Source organism: Pogona vitticeps, chromosome 1 (genome assembly GCF_051106095.1).
Source record: "Pogona vitticeps strain Pit_001003342236 chromosome 1, PviZW2.1, whole genome shotgun sequence".
Classification (NCBI taxonomy): domain Eukaryota; kingdom Metazoa; phylum Chordata; class Lepidosauria; order Squamata; family Agamidae; genus Pogona; species Pogona vitticeps.
The window spans coordinates 48,318,966-48,343,833 of record NC_135783.1 but is presented as its reverse complement, the minus strand read 5'-3'; the positions used below and the strand labels follow the sequence as shown (position 1 = coordinate 48,343,833).

Sequence of the window (24,868 nt, the reverse complement as noted above, 5' to 3'; positions counted from 1 at the left end):
AGCTGCTACAGGGAGGAGTTTCAGCAATGGAGATAAGAATGAACCCTGTCAATATGACAGATGCCATTTAAAAATGAAGGCATATTTGAGACTGACTTGGAAACTGGGACAGGAGTGGAATTTCCTAGAACAGCAAACCCAGCAGTTCCAGCAATGCAAAACCTTTCACATAAGGAGTTAATTTAGAGTTGAAAATGTATTCGTGAAGGCTTTCACGGCCGGGATCTAATGATTGTTATGGATTTAGGAAGGACAACCTTCAGAACACGGCCAAAGAGCCTGAAAAACCCACAACAACCATTAGAGGTGAAAATATCTGTAACTAAGAGTCGATCTAGTGACACTGGCAGTTCACTTGGGCATTATGAAAACATCTTCAGGGACTTCAAATGAATTGGCGCTCAAGAATCTCGGATTACAGCAAACATTTTATATGTATTATCTCTGAACTGGACAAGCTTGTGATGTGTATTGCAAGAAGTTCTGTGCCAAGTGTGATCGCTTGCTAATCTAATCAAACTCTTCCTCCCATTTTGTTGTAGGCTGCTGGTTTTACAAGTATTATATAAAAAAAACCATAACTGGAAATAGAGAACTGTCTGAAGTGAGAGCATATTTTGAGCAATTTAAGCACAGAATGTTATAAAGACTCAAAATTTGATCTGTTTTTTGCCAAGCCCACTAAGTAAACTGCAGCTCAGTAAGCCTCTACTCGCTTAAGAACTACTTGAGAAACATCTAATGAATAGATAACAGTCCTCAGGATATATCCAGATGGTTTTACGTCCCAGGTTTTTAATCAGGAAGGGCTGCATCTAGTCCAACATCTTTCCAGTTTCACACAATTCAAATGCAAAATTTATTTTAACATCTGCACCCTACTCTTCAGTCTACTTTATATGATTCAAAATCCATACCAATCACTAAAACAATGGAATAATTAAATGAGCAAGATATACGTGGTGATATAACCAATAAGGAGCAGAATTAAAAATAATAATGCAAAGGTCTAGGAAAATTAAAACGTTTTATCAACCCATATTTGACCTGGACTTGGATATAATCTGTGACAATACATGCAACAACAAATAAAACTTAATTAAAAATGGTGACTAATCTAATGAATAGCTGGCTGGATAGCTCCGTTGTTTAGGTATGTGGCTGCAAAGCCAGAGGTTGGGATTTTGATTCCCCATTGTACCTCCTGCAAGTAGAGCCAGCCCGTGTGGCCTTGGGCAAGCTGCACAGTCCCAGGGTGCCCCCAGAAGAAGGGAATGGTAAACCACTTCCGAGTTCTCTCTACCTGGGAAACCTTGAAAAGGATTGCCATGAAGTCAGAATTGACTTGATGGCACATGATCATTATTGATTAGAAAACACATAATAGTTAATTTTCCCTTTGAGGCAAGGAAACTGTATCAAATCACATAATAAATTACTTCTTTTAAATATATGTACCTACCTCTCTTGCAACTCTGATCTATCACTCAGGAAAATTCTATCCACATTATATTCTAGGTTAATGACCTACTGTATTCTTAAGCTTTCTAAAGTGCCATGAAGCTAGTAATACATTTTAAATATAGAAAAAGAGCAGGTGGTGGTGAAAATGCAATTTCTTTATCTCCACTGTTTTCCACAGAGAGGGCTCAATTTCCACATTTTGTTTAATCAAATTCAAGCAGCAACCAATCTGCTTCTCCTTGTAAATGTCAGTTCAAAACACATCTATCGGGTCCCACCCATTTCAACCCTGTATAAGCTTGAAGTCATTTGGCTTGAGACTGCTGCTTGTTAACAAAAGGTTACAGCAACTTTGAAAAGGTCCCAAACGCAGTAAGCTCTGACTGTCCTACTGTCTTCACACAGACTTATCTAAAATACGGGGACACAGAATGCAAGAGATACAGCCAGATTTTAGGGAAAGGAAGAACCAAACAGAAATGTAAAAGGGTTAAAGGAGAGAGAAAAAGAATATCCTGGCAGATTTGCACATTGCCGTCATGTTCCATGAAATTAACATTGTGTGCTAGTAGTAGGCAGCCAAGACTGCAACCAAAGATTTTGCTTTAATCACTGGACAGCGCCTGGGAGAGGCTGAACTCAGATTCCCACCCTTGTAATCTGTAGGATCTGATTAAAACAACTTGGATTGAATTAATTCAGGGCTAATAAGCAAAGGCTACAGTTCTGTCTCTGGTCTGTGCTGCCAAAGTGAGGTGACATTTACTGCCTAGTCAGATTAATCATGTTCCAAGCAAGGGAGGAGAAAACATGTTTTGCCTTCATCTCCACAGAGTATTTGATTTATTTTGCTGTATAAACCATGTCCAATATGAACAGCACATTCTCTGCAATCAAACTGACCAATATCATGGGCAGAACCAATATCTGAGGGTGCATACATTGCTAACAAGTTATCACATTTTGACTTAAAAAACCCAAGAGATTTCAAGTGACAGTTTATAGAGTCAACACACTTTCATCTTATTGCACATGCTATCTTTTTAGTTAAACAAGATCTGTGCTTCTCTAGGCATGCTTCTGGGACACCAAACCATCACTTCTCAATGTGCAAGAATACTATTATCCAACTCAATCCTCCAGTATAACCACTACTTTTATTTGTAATGGTAATCAAATGAGTGAAATTAAGAACAAAGTTACGAGCAATTTTAGGACTCTGCATTTATACAGCTTTCTACAGTCTAGCTTCCTGATGGAATTGGACTCAAGCTTTCCTGGCACACTGAAATCCTTCATCCCATTAAGGTGTTTATGCAAGAGCGATGACTCAAACAAAGAACTCTCTAATTCACATGCTGCATCCAGTCTTGACAAACCAATTACTCTGGAATGCATCCATCTCACTCAAGGGGGTTAAACATGGATTAGCTACTTGGAGGCAAAGGCAAAAAAACTGATAAAGAAAAAACTCCAAAATCATTATTTATTTATTTTTAATTATTAGATTTATATACCGCCCATCTAGACTGTGTCTACTATGGGCAGTTTGCATATAACATAAAAATAAACTGAGGTGTGTACCTTTCTTCTGGTACAATTCACTTCTTCAGTAGATAAGACTGTAATCCACAAAATCTCACACTGATAACAAAAGAAACACCAATTCATACCAGAGCAGCCCATTCCCTCCAAGAATAAGTGATGCCATCAGGTCTTTCTTGCCAAAGTCATAAAACAAACTTCAAATTTCAAGTCACTGCACTGATGCTGTGACTTACACAAGACTCAGCTAAATGTCCTCCAGAGTTCAAACTCGGCTGGCCCAGACTCGTCAGTTGTCAAGTCGTCTCAAATGAATAATGTGAAAAGCTCTGTGTGTGTGTGTTATTACAATCCCCATTTTACTGGCATTCTTTAACTCAGTTGTTCTATTCTTGGTGACACATATGCATTCATATATTATAGCAGGATATCACAACTGATATGGTCAATTCTTCTCAGGAATGGCTATATTAAATGACAATGTTGCACGGCTAATGCAAATTGTGGAACATGATTTTTTAAAAAATCACTCTATTTCACAGGACAGATTAATGGTTATAAAACCATGTTTACAGAACTCAACTTCTCTTGGCATTTCCCTCCCAAAGAGTTAACCATTGGAAAGGAGTTGATCTATACACGTGAATGAAGCAGGCAGGGTAATTCTAAAAAGAAAAGAAAATGAAGAAGAAAATGACAACTGTACCCTCTGAAACAGGAAGCAACTTCTCCATATATCTGTGTGAGGGATACTACTTTTGGGATGAGTGGGAGCAACTGCCCATCAAAAAGGGTATTTGAGTCTGCAGAGCCGCAATATTGATACAGACTCCTTCAATTTTTATCAACAGAGCACTTTCCCTACTAAAGGCCATGTCATCAATCTTGACATTGTTGGCTATATAGTACAGGGATTAGTCCACCAAGATCAATAAGCCAGAAAGGCAGTAACTTTCTTCACATAGTGAATTATTAGTATGCAGCAGGAGGAAGCCTTACACCTTATCCAAGAGAGCACAGCTCAGCCGGTACAAGAGTTTCACATTCCACTCTGAAAAATATGGCCCAGGCAAACTAGTCCACTGATGACTAACTCGTTGTCCGACTCTTCGTGACCCCATGGACCAGAGCACGCCAGACCCTCCTATCTTCCACTGCTTCCCGTAGTTGTGTCGAATTCATTTTGGTTGCTTCAATGACACTGTCCAGCCATCTCATCCTCTGTCATCCCCTTCTCCTCTTGCCGTCACACTTTCCTAACATCAAGGTCTTTTCCAAGGAGTCTTTTCATGAGATGGCCAAAGTACTGGAGCCTCAGCTTCAGGATCTGTCCTTCCAGTGAGCACTCAGGGTTGATTTCCTTTAGAATGGATAGGTTTGTTCTCCTTGCAGTCCAGGGGACTCTCAAGAGTCTCCTCCAGCACCACAATTCAAAGGCATCAATTCTTCGGCGGTCTGCTTTCTTTATGGTCCAGCTCTCACTTCCATACATCACAACAGGAAAAACCATAGATTTGACTATTCGGACTTTTGTTGGCAAGGTGATGTCTCTGCTTTTTAAGATGCTGTCAAGGTTTGTCATCGCTTTCCTCCCAAGAAGCAGGAGTCTTTTAATTTCGTGGCTGCTGTCTCCATCTGCAGTGATCATGGAGCCCAAGAAAGTAAAATCTGTCACTGCCTCCATATCTTCCCCTTCAATTTCCCAGGAGCTGATGGGACCAGTGGCCATGATCTTAGTTTTTTTGATGTTGAGATTTAGGCTGCTTTTTGCACTCTCCTCTTTCACCCTCATTACAAGGTTCTTTAATTCCTCCTCACTTTCTGCCATCAGAGTGATATCATCTGCATATCGGAGGTTGTTGATATTTCGTCCGGCAATCTTAATTCGGCTTGGGATTCCTCCAGTTCAGCCTTCCGCATGATGTATTCTGCATATAAGTTAAATAAGCCGGGGGGCAATATACAGCCTTGTCGTACTCCTTTCCCAATTTTGAACCAATCAGTTGTTCCATATCCAGTTCTACCTGTTGCTTCCTGTCCCACTTATAGGTTTCTCAAGAGATAGACAAGGTGGTCAGGCACTCCCATTTCTTTAATGACTAACTAGTATGAACCAAATAAAGTAGCACTCAGACAAATGAACACTAGACACAGACCCTAAAACCAGACTATATATGAAATCAGATAACATTTACAATTTCACTAAAGGATTTCTGCTGAAACAACCCTATTTGAGAACTGAGCAGCACTATTTGGTATGACTAAAGGCTGGTATTTCATCTTAAAACCATGCTGCTCCTCAATACACATAGAAAGCTCAGTTAAAAACTGACCTGCAGCTGGTAACACTAGATGAAATTAAAGTTATCTACTAAAAATTCAACAGAGTGGTATCGTATAATATTGCTGCAACAGTGACAGCTGAAGTGTAGCTCCCATCAAAAGAAATATTGCAGTCTTATTAAACCCATGAAAGACATTTGTAATGGTCAGGAAATTCAGTAGCTATGGAGAATCAACCAAAAATACTTCCCAATGTACCCTAGCTCTCAACCTGGCAAATAGATGGTAAGTGAAGGATATTCAGCCGCATAGTGTAGTGGTTAAACTGCAGTATTGCAGCCAAAGCTCTGCTCATGATCTGAGTTCAATCCCAGGCAGCTGGTTCAAGGTTGATTCAGCCTTTCATCATTTCAAGGTTGGCAAATTGAGTACCCAACTTGCTGGGGGAAGGGCAACATGTAGCTTGCATAATTAAATTGTAAACTGCCCAGAGTGCTTTAAGTGCTATGGGGCAGTATATAAGCAGCACACTTTATTCTTTATCAGCCAATGAGAGGATGACCTATTTCCTATTGTATAAGACCAGACTAAAGGAATGTTATTCTCCTTCCACCTAAAAAGTGGTACACAGAAGCCACTGTCATAAAACAGAGAGAAATTTTAGGTTTAGATATACAAGAACACGAAGCTTATTTCACAAACTTGACACACTACAATCCTTAACCCAAACCTGCTTCACAAGCTAGTTATGAGGATAAGAAAAAATCTATATACTGTACTGAAGAGTAAGAAACAACAGCTGATGTTAAAAATAAGGTAATAGCTCTGCAACTGTGTGTGTGCAGGGGACAGCAATGAGAAGCAGGTATTCCTGGTGTCTCTCGTTTCAAGGGAACTGCCCTTATAAGATAGCAGTACAACTTCACAAAACACAATGCCACCCCTTCCTTCCCTGGGACAGACATTGCTCTCTTATTTTTGCCTTACTAAATCTGCCAACTGTAGTGGGAGGTGAATAATTTCTAAGGAATTCTGTGTGGCCGACGATATCAGATCATCTGCTTTTGCAGAAATGTTTATATACTTAGCGCTGGAACTGTTCTGAACAATCTGTCTACTTAACATTATGTTCTTCCACATGGAAAATAATATTAAAACAGAAGATACTAACTTCTTCACTGCAACCCAGAGAAAGTGTTTGGATATTGTTGAGTTTGCTGGCTACAGCTGATGGGAATTGCAGCCCAACAACTTTCTGGAGAGGAACATGGTCTTTACTCCTATTATAATCAATGACAAAGGCTAGAATCTTGTTCGGAGCAGACTGCTCATGCGACACTATGACATGAATGGTTTGACTTTTATGCAGCTTTTTCAGGAACACCTTGTGCAGGCATCACTTAGGCATTCTTAATAGGAGATATCAGCTTATATAAGGGCAAAGCTTGCGCAAAAGAAAGATTCCCAGTTACTGTGCCAGCAGGGCTTTACACTCTGGTGGAGCATAACAGGATTCCATCCCATGTTTATTTCAAAAATTCTTCAACAGGCATCAGTTCGACACATATTGTGCAATATCACTTTTGATCATGCAGTTCTATGCGTTCACTAGCAGAGTAATTCTTCCCACCAACATTATATACTTTTTTCACACGGATGCTCATCATCTTTGCCTCAAGCCTCTATTGTCTCATATGCAACCTACAGTGATGGCTTAACAATGCAGGTTTTTAAAAGATTGCCAAACAGCAAATGCTGACCCCCTCCTTCCCAGGACTGTGGGAAAGGAGAGTTAGCCATCACCCACTACCATGGCTTGACAAGAATTCCTCCTTGAAGCTGAACCTCCCAGAAGTTCAATGTGCAGTGCTGGTTTTTGTTTAAAGATACAATTACAATTAAGCCATGTCTTTACTGTCATTTGTAGTTTGGATTTAACACTCACAGCATGGTACATCATGACCACTTTCAAAATATCTGACATTTGCCTACCATTTCCCACTGTCTTCTACACTAGCCTGCTCACTTCTGGTTCTTAAAAACATGAGTAGAGCAAATGCTCTTAATTCCATGTCTCAAGTACTTCCCTACCTGCTTTCTTGAAAGCTGATTCACAAGATCGTCACCACTAAGTTATTTAAAGCGTTTTCAACTCCTTATTTTTCTTGCTTTCCTTTTTTTCTTTAAAACTGGGCCTGCCATCTCATCAGTTATTTTTTTTTTCTCCAGATGCATTTGTATCTGTAACCTCTTAATCCCACTGACATTAACATTCTGTAGCTTTGGTTTCCTTATCTTTAATGTGTCCTAGTCTGGTTCCCTTCCTTTTCTCTTCTAATACTGCATTTTTTCCACTCCTATTCCAGACTTTGAATAACCTCTTTAATGTAACCTTTTTGTTTCTCATATTATACATTAGCAAACGAACTTATAATCGAAATATTTCCTTATAATACCTTAAAGGCTTAACTTCTCACTCGCTCTTAAACTTCCTTTTCTTCTTAGTTCTCTTTCCCCAAGATCTGCCTTATTTACTGATCATTATATATATCATTATATTGAAAACAATACCTTCGTTATTTGATTTTGCATCTTTCCCTTTCGTATTGTAAACTAGTATGTTAAACTGTAAATTACCTGACTGAGTTTTCAAAAAGGCAGTATTTAACTATGGAAAATAAAAATAAATGAAATATCATTTGGCAGTTAAGAGGGGGAAATACTTTGGTGCTGGACAATTGACTCACCATACTACAGATTTATTCTGATCAAATGCCAGGTGCCTTTATATACTTCAAACATTCTGATGTTTCCCAGCAAATTTCAACCCAAGTTCAAATATAAACTAAGACTATTATCAGTGTGGACTCTAAAAGAACTACAAATCCAATGTTAAATATAAGAGAATGACAGATGCAGGGTGCCACTATTCTCCAAGGCCTGCACAGACGTGTACCACCATCACTTCTCCTCCCCCATATGGAATATGGAACCTGCACTGATATCATATGAATGGGAAAAACGTTCACAGACAATATCTCCAATACTATACACAGGCCTGAGCACAAATGTGTGCAAATCCCAAATTATGTCATGGAACAGCTAACGATCGAGGGAGCAGGCTAATCCTCTACAATACTGATACAGATTACAGATACAATTCTGCTTTTCAACAAGCTGTTATTTCTTTTGGCATTCCATGAGATGTCCATAAAGCTGGTTATTATCCAGGTGCATCTAGCTAGACAACACCTGGTACAGAATTATGGGAACTATTCTGCCATAACATGATTAAGAGTCAGTGGAAAGAATCATATTGGCAATTTACATTTGTATTAAGTGAAACACACAAGTCATGGCAATAAATTACTGCTAATTAATGAGGAGCTGGTTGTGCTCCCAGCTGATCTTGGTGCATACCAGGATTGTTAAAACGACAAACACGTGGCAGCTACAAACAGGGTTTATCCTTTGAAAATGCAACACAGCCAGTCCTTCAACCTGACAAACCTTTTTTTGGTAGACCTCATAATAAGAACTACTTACCTCATAAGTATACTTGTGCTTCAGGTTCCAGCGACAGATAGGACATCTGCCAGAAGGATTTGGAGGAGCTGGAGCTTCTTGATGTGGCAAAATTTTGCCTTCAACCTATGAAATAAAGGATAGCATGATTAGGGAGAGAAATATCCATATTTCAGATTTTCCAATACATTTTGGTATTGGAAATGTATTGGTTGGTTTCAATATGTAGAGCTTAAATCTGTAAAACCTTGGGAGAGGGATAATTGGCTTCAGCTCCTTCCAGTCTATAATTCAGCAAAAAATATACTGAGAACAAATTGCCATGCAACAAGCTTACTTCAGTTCCAAAGAATCACAAGATCTATCCAGGTAATATTAGGTTAATGAATATGGGTGTATCTGAACATGCCCATAAACCTTGGTTCATAGTAATCATCATTTGCTTAACCTGTCTGTTTTTCTCTTTTCCGTTTATAAGATGCTACACAGGATTACCAGCTGAAGAAACAAGTCACAGGCAACCCATGACTATGGGTTCAGCCTATGTGACAAGACATCGCTTAAACAAGTCAGAGTTTGCAAGCTAGCAACACACTGTGGATGCAATTTTTGGATAGCTGTAGCATATCATGCTTCCAGAGACCAGTTAAACAAATAAGAGTTCAATTTTTTAAAAACCCACCATAACCCATGGCTTCTGCTGTGACATATGATTATGTTCAATGAGTAAACTTGCAAGGAAGAGTCTAACTCATTACAGAGAACACATTCACAGCCTGCCTAATAGACAGAGTTCCTTCTTAAGAGACACTCTGCTGACTAGAACAGCTATCTAGGCATTAGTCTAACATCATCATCTTCAAGCCATCAGCAAACCTGGGTTCATAAAGCAGAGAAGCAAGACATTGGCTGTGTTTATTAACAGCTGTAGGAAGAAGCATTTTCTTTCATTTGTTATAACTTCAGCAGTGGCTATAATAGCTAGAATGGCTCCCTGAAGCATAATTTCCAAAGTCCAATCCAGATTTAGCTTTAAAATGGTCTGAACTGACAGAGTTCATATAAATTCCTCTGTGAAAAGTACTACAACATCCTAGTGTATTCTGCAAGAAGCATTTTCTCAAAATCAGCTTCTGTGGTTTTTTTAGGAGACTTGTAAAAAACAAGTTTGTTAATGATTGTTTGCAAGTCCTAACAAGCAAAAAATAAAATAAAAACATCACTCTCATTTTAAACAGACAGAATCAGATTGTCTTGACACTCAACTTCATAAGTCTTGGTTTAAACCCTTCAATGCCATAGACCTGACAGCCACATATTTATGCCGAGACATGCATATTGTAATTACTGATTTAATTACTGACTACTTTTGTAAATGTTTGATTGTACTATTAAGGTTTACATGACTACCCGATAACAACACAAGAAGTCTGAATGGAAATCTAAGCTGCCCTGGATCCTTTTTAAGGAGAAAAGCAGGATAAAAATATTTTGAAATAAAATAAATAAGCTTATCTATATAATCGTTGCATTCTCTTAGGGCCCACCCACATACAGCATTTCTTCATCCTTGCCCCGATACCACCACTACTGCACCACTGGGTCCACGTGATGCAAGGCTGACACTGGCATCAAAGTAGAACCACAAAATCTTGCTTTCTCAGGTTTTTTTTTACACCAGCGGTGGTATATTTTTGCTGTGTTTTGTTCCTATTTGCTTCCAAGTAGAATCTACTTGTGTGCATTCTAGTCTTATACTGATGTGGTGCTGATCAATGCACTTTGCAGATGTGTATCACTTGATGATTTTTTCCTTATGGATGTTTTTCAGTTGGCCAAGTCTTCAAACCTCAATGCCTTACTGGTGCTCCTGTTTAGTTTTCTTTTGATATCACCTGCTCTTGCACCCTTCATTTACATTTTTAAGAATGTGATTACTTTTGCACCATAGTATGTTATCCATTTTCCATCACAGTGCAAAAGTGAAAACTTAGGAAAAAAGGGGAGGCAAAATTTGCAGATTTGAGAGATGGTGACCAAGAAAATACAAGGAGGGAAGATTAGGGAAAGTAACATGGGTGGTTGAGGGCAGAAAAAACCTGATTTCCTATGGTCTACTTTGTAGGGTTTTTTTCAAAAAAAAATCTTATCATAACACAAAAGAGAAAATTAAAAACTAAAAATAAAGTAAAATTAGAAAATATTGAAGTGAAAACCTGAAAGTCTGAGAATAGTGGCTAGGTAAAACTAGGAAGGAAAAGAAGATGAAGTGAAGTATGCAGGCTGAAGGCACAGAAAAAAGGGGACAATAATCTGTGCTGGAGAGAGGTTTCAGGGAGTGATTCCAGATGTGTGTTAGCCATTAGGCCTTTTCTATTTCAAAAACAGAAAGGACATAATTGTGCTTTAACAGTATAATTTATATTCTGAAAAATAGCCCGAAATATTCTGAACTTTTTTTAAAAAAATCCTCTTTTCAAAGATATGTCCTTTTTACAACACCTTCCAGAAAGAGAACAATTTTGTTTTCCCATTTCACCTCTCTCTTGAATCACAGAGCTGGCAGAGATCAAACAGAGGTTGGAAGTTCAATTCCCCACTATGCCTCCTTGACAGGAGCTGGACTATATGATCCATAGGATCTCTTCCAGCTCTGCAGTTCTAATATGATGATAATGTGATTTTGGATGCTGTCTAATCCAACTTGCTATTCAGTGCATGAAGCACTTCTCACAAACAGCAAATAACAAATTTGCTCCACAACACCCCAACAGATGTTAAAGACAAAAGAAAACTGCAAAGCTCAAAACATGTCATGGCATTTTCTAAAAGCAGATCTAGAGTAAGTTTGGACATTTTCTTTTTGGCCTTGATTTTTTTTTTAATAACTGCAGCCTTGAACTCTTCTTTGCATTTGCATTAAAAGCAAAAATAAGATTAAGGAACTACTTTTTTTAAAAAAAATCAAATCCTATGCAGATTGTGCCATCTTGAAATGATTTACTCAAAAGATCGAGAGAAGTACTCTCTGTTTTGGAAATGTTTAAATCTGTGTGCTTCTAGTGTAACACGAGTTATTATTTTGAAATTAATATATTCAAGCTAGAAATACACCAAACCGATTTAACATATTATTAGTACACAGGAATGCTATAATGTATATTAATGTCACCTAGCTCAACAATATAACAATTTAGATAACGAAATATTTTATTACAGTACTCAAAATGTAATATGAGTTATTTTGGAAAGGCCCTGCACATCAAAGCTAATATTTACACCCTCACCTTAAGTATCTTCACAGAGTTCCACTAAGTGGTAGGTGGATGCAAATGCACCTTTCTCACAAGATTGTGTCTTTATTTTCCCACCATACATTTAAAATGCCAAGAAGAAAAGCAAACTGTTCTGGAAAATATCTTCAAATTACACTTAAAAGGCAAAAGAAAAATAGAATAAAATGAATGACCTCATTTACAGAACATATTTAATTTCATTTGTGCTACATCCTTAACATCACAGAATATTCATTTTCTCATGAGTACATTTACCCACCAAAGTGCAGATGGGAATTGTCAATGGAATATCCCCACATTATACTACTCTTTCTGGATGTCATTAAAATCTTCATTATATAATACAAAATAGCAAGCATCTATCATTTAACACTTCAGTAGTCTTGGAAATGCAAACTTGGGAGTGCTGAAAAGTTAAATGAAAAAAAAACCCGAGCCCAAACAGAAGGAATATATCAGACTCTTCATATCTAGACTGTTTTGCCTTGCTTTCTTCCCATCAACCTTTGTGCACAGGGAAACATTCATTCTGAGAATGACAAAGTCCAACTCCAAAACACTGGAGGATTTTTTTTTTATGTAGTGTTCCCAGGTCTGCTTTCTATCGAGAGAAATATTTATGAAAATCTCCCAATACTAAATAATGCCAGTATATGAAGCAATACTAAAATAATCATAAATTATTTCAGTTGTAGTTCCCCCCACAGTGTACCTCAAGTAAAGAAATTCATGACTTTTGCTTACTGCATGATAGTGCACAACAACCTTCCCTAGCCAGGTGCCTCCCAGATAATCTTTTAAAAATATGACCCAAGTATCAAGTGTTAATTTTAGGGATCTTGGGGAAATAAACAGGGTTTTATTTGATGCCTAAGTGATAACAGAGAAATGCCAGGCAGACCTCGTTAGGCAGAGAGTTCCACAAGGAGGAAGCCACAACTGAGAATACCCGCAAGGCTCTATGCTTTTCACATCAAAGTGTTTCTTTAACAATCAAGACCATAATGTATAAAACAACAGTTCTGATTAAAACTTTCAAATCAATGGAATGGGACTTTGTAGCCATACTAAATCAATTCCACTGCTTTTATGGGCCTAACATTTGTTCAATTCATGCACCTTGCCCCAAACCTATTTTTAATCACCATCATCTTAGAACTGCGGAGCTGGAAGGACCCTATGGCTCATCAAGTCCAGCCCCTGTCAAAGAGGCATAGCAGGGAATCAAACTCCCAACCTCTGGCTCCACAACCAGAAGTCTAATGCCTAAGCCACTGAGCTATCCAACAGTTCTTCACAGATAGTATTTTAACCATATATTACTTATAAGGTATGTGTATTTCACAACTCTGGATTAAAGTAAACTAGACATTTCTTTTTAGAACAAGGCACTATTTAAACAGCAAGCAGCTAATAAATATGTATGTGTGAAGGAGCAAAAATAATCTATAGAAATTTAGGCAAAAGCAGCACAGTAGTCCTAGCATATGGCACAGGCAGAATCAGAAATGTAATGAGGGCTGAAGAAGAACCAGAATATAAAATGAAAATGGTTACGTGAGGCCAGGGGAGAATATGTTATGCCTTTAAAAAATCCTATGTGAGCCTGCTACCATGGTTGTGCATTACTTTCACCTCAGAGTACATGAATATGTTTCATACGCATATTTTTCAGGCAAGTATCAACACAATGCAATAGCATTTACTGTATGATACAGTTACAACCTGAATTTAGAATCCCATGTCATTATCTTTATTACTGGAAACCCTCTATCACTCATTATTAAACAACAGTTTTTAAACGGCCTCTTTTTTATAGTTACATTATTATATCTTGTAGACACACATTTCTCTTGTTAACAAAGGGAACCGTGGTTCAATCCTTGACATCTCCAGGTAGAGCTGGGAAAGAATTTTGTGTGAAGCACATTTTCATTCAAAGCAAAACAAAACAACAACACCTTCCGGCAATATCAATAAATCAACAAATTCCAACATTTCATCTTATATCAATTCATGGTGTTGGTACACTGTGGCTTTTTCCTGTACCATGAACTCAACAGCTCCTGCAGCAGCCTCCAGCAACTCTGAAAGTTTGTTCAGGAAGTTTAAAAGGAGTTCCTTCAAAAATGCACAGCTGTTTCAGAACTGCTGGTATTCCTAAAATTTCATGTATTTCTGCCTCAGAGGCAGCAACGGAGTGGGATAGTAGGTCCTGCTATATGGTCAACCGTAGTTCTAGAGGACAATGCAGAAGTTATCTGTAGGCTGTTTTCAATGAATCACTTTAACCTACTATTAATGACCTAAACTTACATGGTTCATTCACTGCTTATTATCCATTTCCACTTTCCCAACCAAAGAGATTTGCTATACAAACACATGGATCTGTAACTCAGAAAATATCACAGATGTACTTACAATAGTAGTGTTTCCTTCAGTAGTTTCTATAACTGTAGATTTAAAAAAAAGAAAGAAGATGTCAGATAAATGCAAATCTTATTTGTATTAATGCAAAGAACTGTGACCATGAAACCTAGGAGACGTTTATGTTAAGAACTGGTGCAACTTGAGAAGCTTCATAACTGAGGTGAAGGCATTTAATGTAGTGAAGGGAAGCACAGCATCCAGAACACATTATCACCGATTTTCTTTTTCTGCCTCTGAAACATTTTCTCTCTCTAATAGTGGCCTAAAATATAAACTGTTAATTTTTAGAGATGAAGTGGGTCCAGTAAAAATAAATCTTGCCTTCATTAAGTGAAAATATAATGTATTATGAATTACTATAACAATATCAAGTGCATTATCACCAGTAAACAGATCGAAGGGGTTAAATAAAAACCAAGAGCACAAGTCCCTTGTTGTTCCTGTCATAACACGAATGGCACAGGAATCGAGTGGCCTTAAGTCAAGAAATTACTATAGACATTATCTGTTCCATACTGAGTTCTGTGACTTAGTGTGCAGCCTCCGAAAATTATGGCATTTGCATGCACTGATATTGTCTATTAACTAAGGGCATTTTACTTTCCAAAGTTATGCCATTTGTATAGCTATGAGAGAGGAATTTGGCTACTGATTCTTAATACACTATATCCACTATCTTGGGTATAGTTGTAGCCAATAAATTATTTTCTTGATGTAACTCTCATCTCACTACACCTTTCTAGAATCATCACCATTATTACTTCAAAGACAACAACCTATGAGTGATATCAACTGAAAAAATACCTCTTGCGAGTAACAGGAAGTTTATATAATCAGCATTTTCAAATATTGGCACCACTGTCATTTTGACAGTTTATTACTGATTGTCACTCTGCTTCCTCCTTCTCATTTGATTCCCACCCCTCTACCACATATACTAGGTACCGTATTTTTCTGTGTATAAGACTATACTTCTGTCTAAAATCTTTAGACTAAAAATTGAGGGTTGTCTTATATATGGAAATAAGCTGAGGAGAGAACAAAAACAAGTGGAGGAGAAAGCAGGGATCAAAGCAATCCTGCAGTGCTTTGATTCCTTTCCCGCTACACTTGCTAAGCCCCTTATTTTTCTTACATACATTCATTTTATTATTACGGCATCAAGCCATACAAAACTGAATACATAACTTCATAGACAAGCATGTACTACAAAGTCATACAAGAGGTAAAAATAAAGGATAAAAAAAGGATAAAAAGCTAAAAAGATAAAAGGTAAAACTGCTAAAAGATAAAAGGTAAACCGTTGAGGAGAGTGGCATATATAGTCATACAAAAGGTAAAATGTCTAAAAACAGCTAAGAATGTCTAAAGCAGCAAATATAGCGATGTACGGCCAAGGTCTAAGGGTTGAGCTATCTAGTCTGTCTGCTGTATGACTTTGTAGTACATGCTTGTCTATGAAGTTATGTATTCAATTTTGTATGGCTCGATGCCATAATAATAAAATGTATGTATGTAAATAAGTTCTGTTGGCAGTAACGAGGCAAGTATCTGACTAAAGTCTTTTACATTGTGGATAAAGGAAATCCACTGGTGGCAGTGAGAAAGAGATGGAACGTCACAATTGATATCTGCTGGTGGGAGGACATAGTGTGAGCTCCTTTTGGTTGGTGAAACAAGCAGGGGCCATGTGGTAAACGTCACAGAAGTGCAATGTAAAAATACTTCAGCAGAGATAGAGAAAATATCAACCCATTACTTATTATGTATATTTTAGATACAGCCAGAAGAGCTAAACAAAAGTTCCATGTTTGGAAGCAATATACCCCTGAATTCTTAATCCTAAAATAAACGACAGAAGAGGACTATTATCTCTATGTTCTGATTGTGGGGTTCTTGGATTTGTGGCCCTCCCACATCTTAGGTTATTTATATGGCTTTCAAAAGCCAAACATAAAAATTGAAACTTTTCTCCTTTTTAAGAAAGGGCAATGGAGAGAAAAGAACATAGAAAAGAGAGCTTTGCACATTTCATGTGTTCTTTTAAAGCACATGAAATACAGAATAAAATTGATATGTTTGGCAAAGGTTTCAGATGAAATGGGTGTAGGTTGAGTTCTAAACAAAAATTCTGAGGCTTTAAAAAGACTGCAAGCTGATAATGTAACTGTAAAATTTATTCAAATATGGTTGTGTTCATATTACCTAGCTGTAAATCTCACAGAATATTATACAGTATTATAAAACTTAATTCTGAGCAGTGTGTTTTCGTGCCTTTTTTAGTCTCCCAAATTTTGTATACCTAAGCCTCAAGAAAAATTCATTGAACCCCAAAGCCTTCCATGTCAGTGACACTTTAATTGCCCAACAAGCGGTAATATACCAGCCTGATTTTTGTATTATAGACTCCCACAGAAATAAGCCATGATGGTGAGTTGTAATCCAAAAAAATAACATTTCTAAGCTTTTCTTCTGAATAAAGATGTTTAGAATTACATTGTAAACAAATGCTTCGCTAAGTAACAATCAAAAAAAGGACACGACCATACCAAACTGAGAAATCAGCCATTTCCTCTTAAAAGCTGCACCACTGAGGCTGGTATCTGTTAAACCCACACCCCACCTCTCCATGACTTAGTATACTAATATACTAATTATCTAATTATTACACTTCTAATTACTCAAATTCTCCCAGCCAAAGTCACGCCACCTCAGTCAGTGTAAGCCCGAAGGCGATGCAAAAAACACACCACAACCTCCTCCCGCCCCGCTTGCTTTCCGGCGGTTACTACCGACCAACAAACACGAGAGTCTCAGGGTTTCATCCTCCTCGAGCACAGAGGAACCACCACGTCCGCCCGTCCTCTTTCGCCAGCCCTTTACCTTTAGTTGCTATTTACTGCGTTTTAAGCTTCAGAGGAAGAAAAATAAAGCTATCGACACTTACCCTGCCGGAATCCGCGGGACGGAATCGTAACCGAACCGCCTCTCCGCCAGAAACCGGACACGAATTGCCTGCAACGGGAAAGGAGGCCCCTGGAAGCCGCCATCTTGACTCTCCTCCGCAGCTTCCGCCGAGGGCTCCCATTGGTTGGCTCCCCATCGCCCGGCCGGCTCTTCATTGGTGGGGAAAGAACGGAAGGAGTTTTACCAGCGCCATTTTGGTGAGGGGAAAAGGTCCATGTTTTGTCAGTGACCTGGGAATATTCATATGATATAGGTCTCTGCGGCATAGCAGGCTTTTTAAAAAACAGCACACTACCGGAAACATAGATTAGGTACCCCAAGCATTTTGAAGCTTCCGTCGTTTGCATAGAATTAAAGAGTTCGACGTGCACCCAAGAGCCATCTAGTACAATCGCGCGGAAATGAAGGGATCCAAAGATAAAGCATCCCCCAACTGGGCGTCTAAATTCTGATTACCCCCCCCCCGGGAAGAAAACTCCATTATCTTTCAAAGTAGTTTGTTGAAGTGGAACAACACTATTCTACAATCACAAAGTTCTTCCTACATTTTTGTCAAAACCTTGTAATTTGAACTAATTGTTTTGGGTTCTGCCTCCTGGAGGTAAAAAGAAGATTGTTCTGTCTTCCATATCTTTTTAGATGGGTGTTATATCATCTCCGTGGCTTCCTTTCTCCAGACTAAACCTTCCCAAACTCCCTTAACTGTTCCTCATTTTCAGACCCTTTACCATTGTTGCAACTTCCTCTGGACACTCAGTTTTATAATGTTTTTCCTAAACTGGACAGACCAAACTGGACAGTGAGGGCTGAGGAAAACAAAATACTGTACAGCTGTATCTTCCATTGTTTTGGACTCTACCTCTACTGTTGCAGCCTAGAATTGCAGTAGCTTTTGTTGTTGCTGCACCACATTTATGTAGGAATTATAATTAAATCCAATGGTGTTTTCGTGTGAGTGGCTGTGCATCAGAGTGCACTGGTAAGTCCCTTACATAAATTGCCTCAGTAGACTGTATAAGATTGTGAATTATACTGCTGATAGATCAGTGTCTGGTGTCTGTAATGGACTGGACGAGGGTGAATAAATTGAAATTTAATCCAGAGGAGACAGAGGTGCTCCTAGTCATTTGAAAGGCAGATGAAGGAATACGTAGGGGTCCACCCTGTGCTGGATGGGGTTACACTTCTTCTGAAAACCCAGGTGCGCCGTTGGATGTCCAGTTTTCATTGGTGGCCAGTAATATATTTGCCCAGTTAAAACTAGTGTGCCAATTGGAGTACTGTAGTCTGATCTGGCCATGGTGACACATGCATTTGTTACATCCCGCCTTGATTACTGTAATGCATTTGTTACATTCTGGCTTGATTACGTACTGTAATGCATTCTAGCGAGGGCTGCCTTTGGAAAGTGTTCAGAAATTTCCAGTGGATCCAAAACAGTCAGATTGTTAACTGGGGCTGGTTACAGGGATCATGTAACTCCCTGGTTACAGCAGTTCCTCTGGCTGCCAGTCCATTTCTGGGCACAATTCAAAGTGCTGGTTTTAACCTATAAAGCCCTAAATAAATTGGGTACAATCTGTCTAAAATACTGTATCTCCCTTTATGAGTTAAGATCATCTCCTGGTCCCATCACCCTCACAGGTACATTTTGTTGGGACACAGAAAAGCACCTTCTCTGTTGCTGCTCCCAGAATCTGGAACTGGCTCCCACAGGAGGCCAGGTTCACCTCGTCTTTGCTATTCCTCTGCAAGCAGGTGAAGACCTTTCTTTTCAAGCAGGCTTTCTCTTAGTGACTGGCTGTTTAAGAGGGGCCTTGAAACAGGATGGTGTGTAATTTTGTTGTACCAAAATCTGTTTTAGTAATGTTTTTATTTAACATTTTAAATATTTGTATTTAATTCTTTAAAAATATTTGTGTAACTTACTGTTTTTAGCTTTCAGATATTGTCTTTGTAGTGGTGTAAGGGAAGCCATCTTGGGTCCTTTTTCAGGAGAACGGCGGGGGAAAATATTAAAAAAAAAACCAAAGTCAGTATTATTGCTTCCAAAGTACAGATGGAGGGTGCAGCTGAAAGACATTGGTTTTGCTATTGCCACTTAGTGTGTTTTTGACTGAGGTTAAATTTTAAATTCTAAGTTTCCACCTTTTACGCTGCCATCCTTTATACACGCACCTAGTAGTTAGCCTAACTGACCTCTGTGTGACTTACTTCTGGGTAGACATTCCATTAAATTATGCACGCTTCCTTTATGCTTCCTGGGAGATGAGTCGGCCTGTGTAGCCTTGGGCAAGCAGCACAGTCCTAGAGTGCTCCGGAAGAAGGGAATGGTAAACCATTCTTAGTAATGTATACTGGACACAATTCAAACAGATGTTGCTTTGTTTACTTTTTTAGTGTGGTATTTGTTTAATCCTTTTTATTATTTGTTTACATACTGTTTTTAGCTTTAAATTTTGTCTTTTAATGATGTAACACACCTTGGGTGATTTTAAAGGAGAAAGCTGGGGTAAAAATATTTTAAATAAAATACCTAAAAAAGCCTGAAAAGGGTCACCACAACTCAGAATTGACTTGATGGCACATAATAATAGTTGTTCGCTGAAGGCAAGGATCTTGTGGCAGAGCGAAGGATGTAGCTGGTTAGACTGGAAGTGCAAATAAGGACCTGGTCAGGAAGAGGGTACCTTTGCAAATATGGCAGCACCTACTAGAGACACATGTGAAATGCATCATCATAGCCTGAAGTTGAATATATAGTAGGACTCCCATATCTGTGGAAGATTGGTTTCAAGCCCTCCTGTGGATGCTGAAAAATGTGGATTACAGCAAATACTATTACAGTATACAGTACAGTAATAGTGAATGCTATAGTATTATCTCTGGCTGCCTCTAGTGGCCAGTTCTGGGAACTTCATCATTATAAATATATATTTGGGGGATTTTTCTTTTAACATTTTTAATATTTTCAGGCCGTGGGTAAGTGAATCAGCAGATACTGATCCCGCAGATAAGGGTGTCCTACTCTACTTACTGGGATACTGATACAGAGCACAGCAGGAAACTAAATGCCTGAAAACATATAGAAAAAAGTGTGAAAAAATACAATTCATAGTGGTTCATTGCATTACATCCAAAATTCATAATTAATCGAGCCCTCTGTCACAGTGGTTAACTGCAGTACTGCAGTCAAGCCTCTGCTCACAATTTGAGTTCTGATGGGTTCAGGTAAATGACTTAAAGATGACTCAGGCTTCCATCCTTCTGAGGTCAGTAAAATAAGTACCCAGCTCCCTGGGGGGAGGGGGTGATGTGTTCCTTGCACAATAATGTTGTAAACTACCTAAGATAGTGTTCTGACATATGGGGAGGTATATAAGTTGAAACAACAGCAGTATGTTTTCCAACCCATCCACAAAACTTTCTGAAAACTTGAAGCACTTTGCAAGGCTGAAGTGTAGGAAACCCCCATCTGCTTTCCCTCATTGACGTTTCAGCAGTATATTTTTTGAAACATATAAATTGTCTTCTTGTTCACAAAACTGATGAGATAAATAAACAGTGCTTAACAATCTGCATAATGTGAGTTTGCCTAATAAATGCATTACTACAATATGCATTTTGGCATTTTTTCTTTTGGCCAGCCCTGCTATCCTTTAGCTTTTATATGAATCTAGATATTAATCTGCTATAGGTCAGATATATTTATTTGCACATAAAGGACACTCAAATCATCTGAGAAACATAGTTTCACTCTGTAATGTTTTAACTTCTTAGTGGCCTAACCTTTTGTTGTCCACTTTAGTCATTCTTTGCATTTCCTTTTAAAATAAATTTCAGCTTTCTTGGGAGAATAACAGTTTTTTTCATTATAAACAAAAGATTATAAATTATTTTGTAATTTCAATTTTTTCTGGAACCATGAGTGCTATAAACATCTTTAACTGGTTCTTAGTATATTAAAGAACTTACAATAGTGAATGTTGGGCATAAAGAGCTATGTGTGCAAGTATTGTAGGGTAAGGTTTTATATATGGTTGAAAGTTGTATCTTTCCTTTGAGTTATGCTGTGATAGACATTTTGAAGTATATAAACCACATGATTTCATTCATTAAACAACATCCATTGTTGCTAAAGAAATTTGTAATTAGAGTAGGCCCATTTGAATCAATGGAGTTTATGGAAGAGTGGATTGACCAAATCCCTACTAACTGAATCGGCCTATTCTAGTACAGCTTGCTACATTAAGGAACAAAATTTTAGCCAATAATTTCTCTATTTGCTACATTTTCTTCCAAATTATAAATAATGCAATTTAATTTAAGGCAAATTAACTGTTCTCATAGCAAACTGGAACCAGAGGACAACTTGAACATTTGTTTTTCTTGTTTACTTTCCTTATCTGATGGGGAAGTAATTTATATCATGATTGTTAAGTGTAGATAATTTAGGCCAAAGACCACCAATCATCTGCCAAATTGGGCAGATGCCCTTCATTTCTTTCGTAATTTATTAAGCTTTTGATTCTCTCATCCAATCTGAATTTGGAAGTATTCTATAATAATTTGTTTTATTTCTGAAGATTTTTGTTGTTGTTGAAGGAGAAACAGGCCAAAGATAGTGCATTGCAAAAAGATAGTGCATTGCAAAAAGAGGGATAAATCTGCATATGTCTTCAGTTATAGGTATCAACCTTAGTAGCTAATAAGTTTTGAGCAGGGGTTCTTGTTGGCCTACTCTCAATCAGAGTAGACTAATTGAATATGTGGTAAAGAAATACAGAAGTTGCATTGATTCAGTAGTTCAACACACTGGATCTAGGGCATTGCCATTATTCTTTAAAAAACATGAAACTTGAAGAAGATGCCACAAAAAAACTACATAAACCGAAGTCCAAGCCAGTAGTTCCCAACCTTAGGTTTCCCCAGATGTTTGTGGACTAAATCTCCCAGGAACTTTCACAACTAGCTGTGCTGATCAGGATTTCTGGGAATTGTAGTCCAAGAACATCTGGGACCCAAGGTTGTGGAGCACTGGCGTAAGCAGAAATTTTAAAAAGAACAATGGGTCTTGATGTCTCAATATTTTTTTTTCAGGGCATACACAAGCAAGATCTCTCTGGAAATGTGGTGGAGAAATGGAAAGTCCAGGTAAGTTTGCTCAGTTTTTTTTAAAAGAGTCTATTTTAAAATAATTAAATAAACATTATGAGCATAATGAATTGTTAGTCAAGAATCTCCCTGTGCAATCCCTTATCTCAGTGCTTCTCAGTCCCAATATGTTTTTCGACTACAACTTCCAGCAGTCCTGGCCAGCACAGCTAGTGGTGAAGGCTTTGGGGAGTTTTAGTCCAAGAACATCTGGGCACCCAAGTACCACTGCTTATCTAGTCTGATGAAAAAAACATGATTGGTTGTTTGTCGGGAGTGAACCAAAAAGAAGTGAAAGGAAAATATTGGGGAACTGAGGTGAAATAATTCAGCCTTATACTCTTGGTCAAGAGAAAGACAATGCAACATTTACTGAGATGTAACATGAAATAAAAGTCAAAACAATTAAGTTGTTTCATGGTTCTTTTGTGAGCTTAACTGTTTAATTGGACCTCCTTGGGTAGTCACGCCATACCAGCTGCAATGAGTATACAAAATATCTGCTTTGCATTCACTCATGATTTCATCAAGGAGATAATTATATTTGACCAATCTGTTAATACAGTATTCCAAACTATTACACATGTTTACATATGTTTTGTAATTATTACAGAACATTTATATATGTCTCTATAATTGGGAATTAATTTTGAGAACTCCAAAATTATGAGAGAGAAAAAAAATAACTGAAGAAATCTGGATCCTTAAAACTGGCACAGAGTGTTTTGCGTATAAAAGACATTCACACTGTGGTCATTTAATTACAGTAATCTGATTTGCTCTTCTACTTGTTGATTGCTTCATGTTGTGGCTATATGCTTCTCCCTGTTCGTCCCATTCACCTCTCCTACCCATAGTTTGCCAATGCTAATGAATGGCATATGTATACCTTCATCTAAACTGGAGATCTGTTTAGTTCTTGGGTGGTAGGATTTCATACAATTCCTAATTAAAGTACTAGAGAAGGTGGACATGGGAAAAACAATTAGGTCATTGAGTTCTCACACATAATAATTTACAGTTTAAGTTGCAGAACTTTTTCTTCTCCTTTCCAGACATGACAACGTAGGTCAGTTCTTATGGCTAATATCATCACAGTTCTTCTAGAGTTTAAAGATCTCTTTGAAATCAGCAGTTAGTTGGCTGCTAAGTTACTGTAAATATTTTAAGTCATAACTTTTAATTTATTGCAGTGGTATTAGATGTCTCAGGGCTGAAAGAAAGAAAAAATTAATTTGGAGCCGGAGTCCCGGAGGCAGTTCGTGTCATTCTGTCAACTCCTGCGACGTCGCTGAAACCAGTTGTATTGGCTCTTGCCTTTCCATTGGACTCTTTCAGTGACTTGGAGAGGGGGGATTTGCTGGTTGGGTAACAGCCTATCCTCCGTATTATTTTACCCAGGCTTCGTGCCCTGGAGAGGACACTCCAGCTTCGTGTACAGCGTCAAAACACTAGACGCTGTTCCAAGTCCTCCATACAGAGCACGTTACCATATTCTCTCGAGACTGAAAGATTCCTATGATTTCCAGTTATAAAACTGGAAGAATCAGTTCAGCCTTGCCCAGTGTTATACCCTCCAGATGTGTTGAACTGTCCCCAGTCTCTTGTTCTTCACTTTCTGATGCTCTAATGTTGTGCAAGTGCTACAAACATCAAAATGGATTTGCACTGAGCTGTGAGACCTGGTGTTAGCAAGGAATTGGTGGAGATGGGCACTTAGTTTTAAATCCTCTTTATACAAACAAATTAAATCCTCTTCCAGTGCTGTTAAGCTTGAGATTTTTCTCTCTGCTTGGAGACTCTAAGAAGACAGCAGCTGGTAGCCTGAGACATGCCAGCCCTAGCAGCTAGAAGGCTGCTGGGGTGACAGGATTAGTACCTTCTACACATCTGAAGCACTCCAGGGTAAGGAAGGGCTTAGTATAAAGTGCTGCTTATATACCACCCCAGAGCTCTTAAAGGACTCTCTGGATGGTTTACAATATATTTATGCAAGCTGTACAATGAGCTGGGTATTCTGTTTTCTGACCTTGGAAGGATGGAAGGCTGAGTCAACCTTGAGCCAGCTATCTGAATCAGTTGGGATCAAACTTAGGTTGTGAGCAGAGAGTCTTGGCTGTGGTACTGCAGTTTAACCACTACATCACAAGGTTTATGATTACACTGTAAAACTAAGCAAACTTGCTGGCATATGCTCCATTCAT

At 38.2% G+C, this 24,868-nt stretch overlaps 1 protein-coding gene and 1 long non-coding RNA gene across 2 annotated transcripts in view; one reads left to right on the top strand and one right to left on the bottom strand.

Annotated features, from left to right (window-relative positions):
- Nucleotides 1–17,649, bottom strand: part of MRPS18A (mitochondrial ribosomal protein S18A) — a 32,699-nt gene extending 15,050 nt beyond the window's left edge. Inside the window, exons 1-3 of the mRNA XM_020785081.3 lie at nucleotides 17,491–17,649; nucleotides 14,535–14,566; nucleotides 8,839–8,943 (exon numbers count right to left, since the gene is read on the bottom strand). Of these exons, the coding sequence (XP_020640740.1) occupies nucleotides 8,839–8,943; nucleotides 14,535–14,566; nucleotides 17,491–17,593 (240 nt within the window). The 5' untranslated portion in view covers nucleotides 17,594–17,649. The remainder of the gene's footprint in view (nucleotides 1–8,838; nucleotides 8,944–14,534; nucleotides 14,567–17,490) is intronic.
- Nucleotides 17,650–17,713: 64 nt separating this feature from the next.
- On the top strand, nucleotides 17,714–24,263 carry LOC144585853 (uncharacterized). The gene is made up of 2 exons (XR_013540438.1): nucleotides 17,714–18,489; nucleotides 22,611–24,263. It is a non-coding gene; the product is annotated as an uncharacterized LOC144585853 (long non-coding RNA).
- The last annotated feature ends 605 nt before the right edge of the window (nucleotides 24,264–24,868 follow it).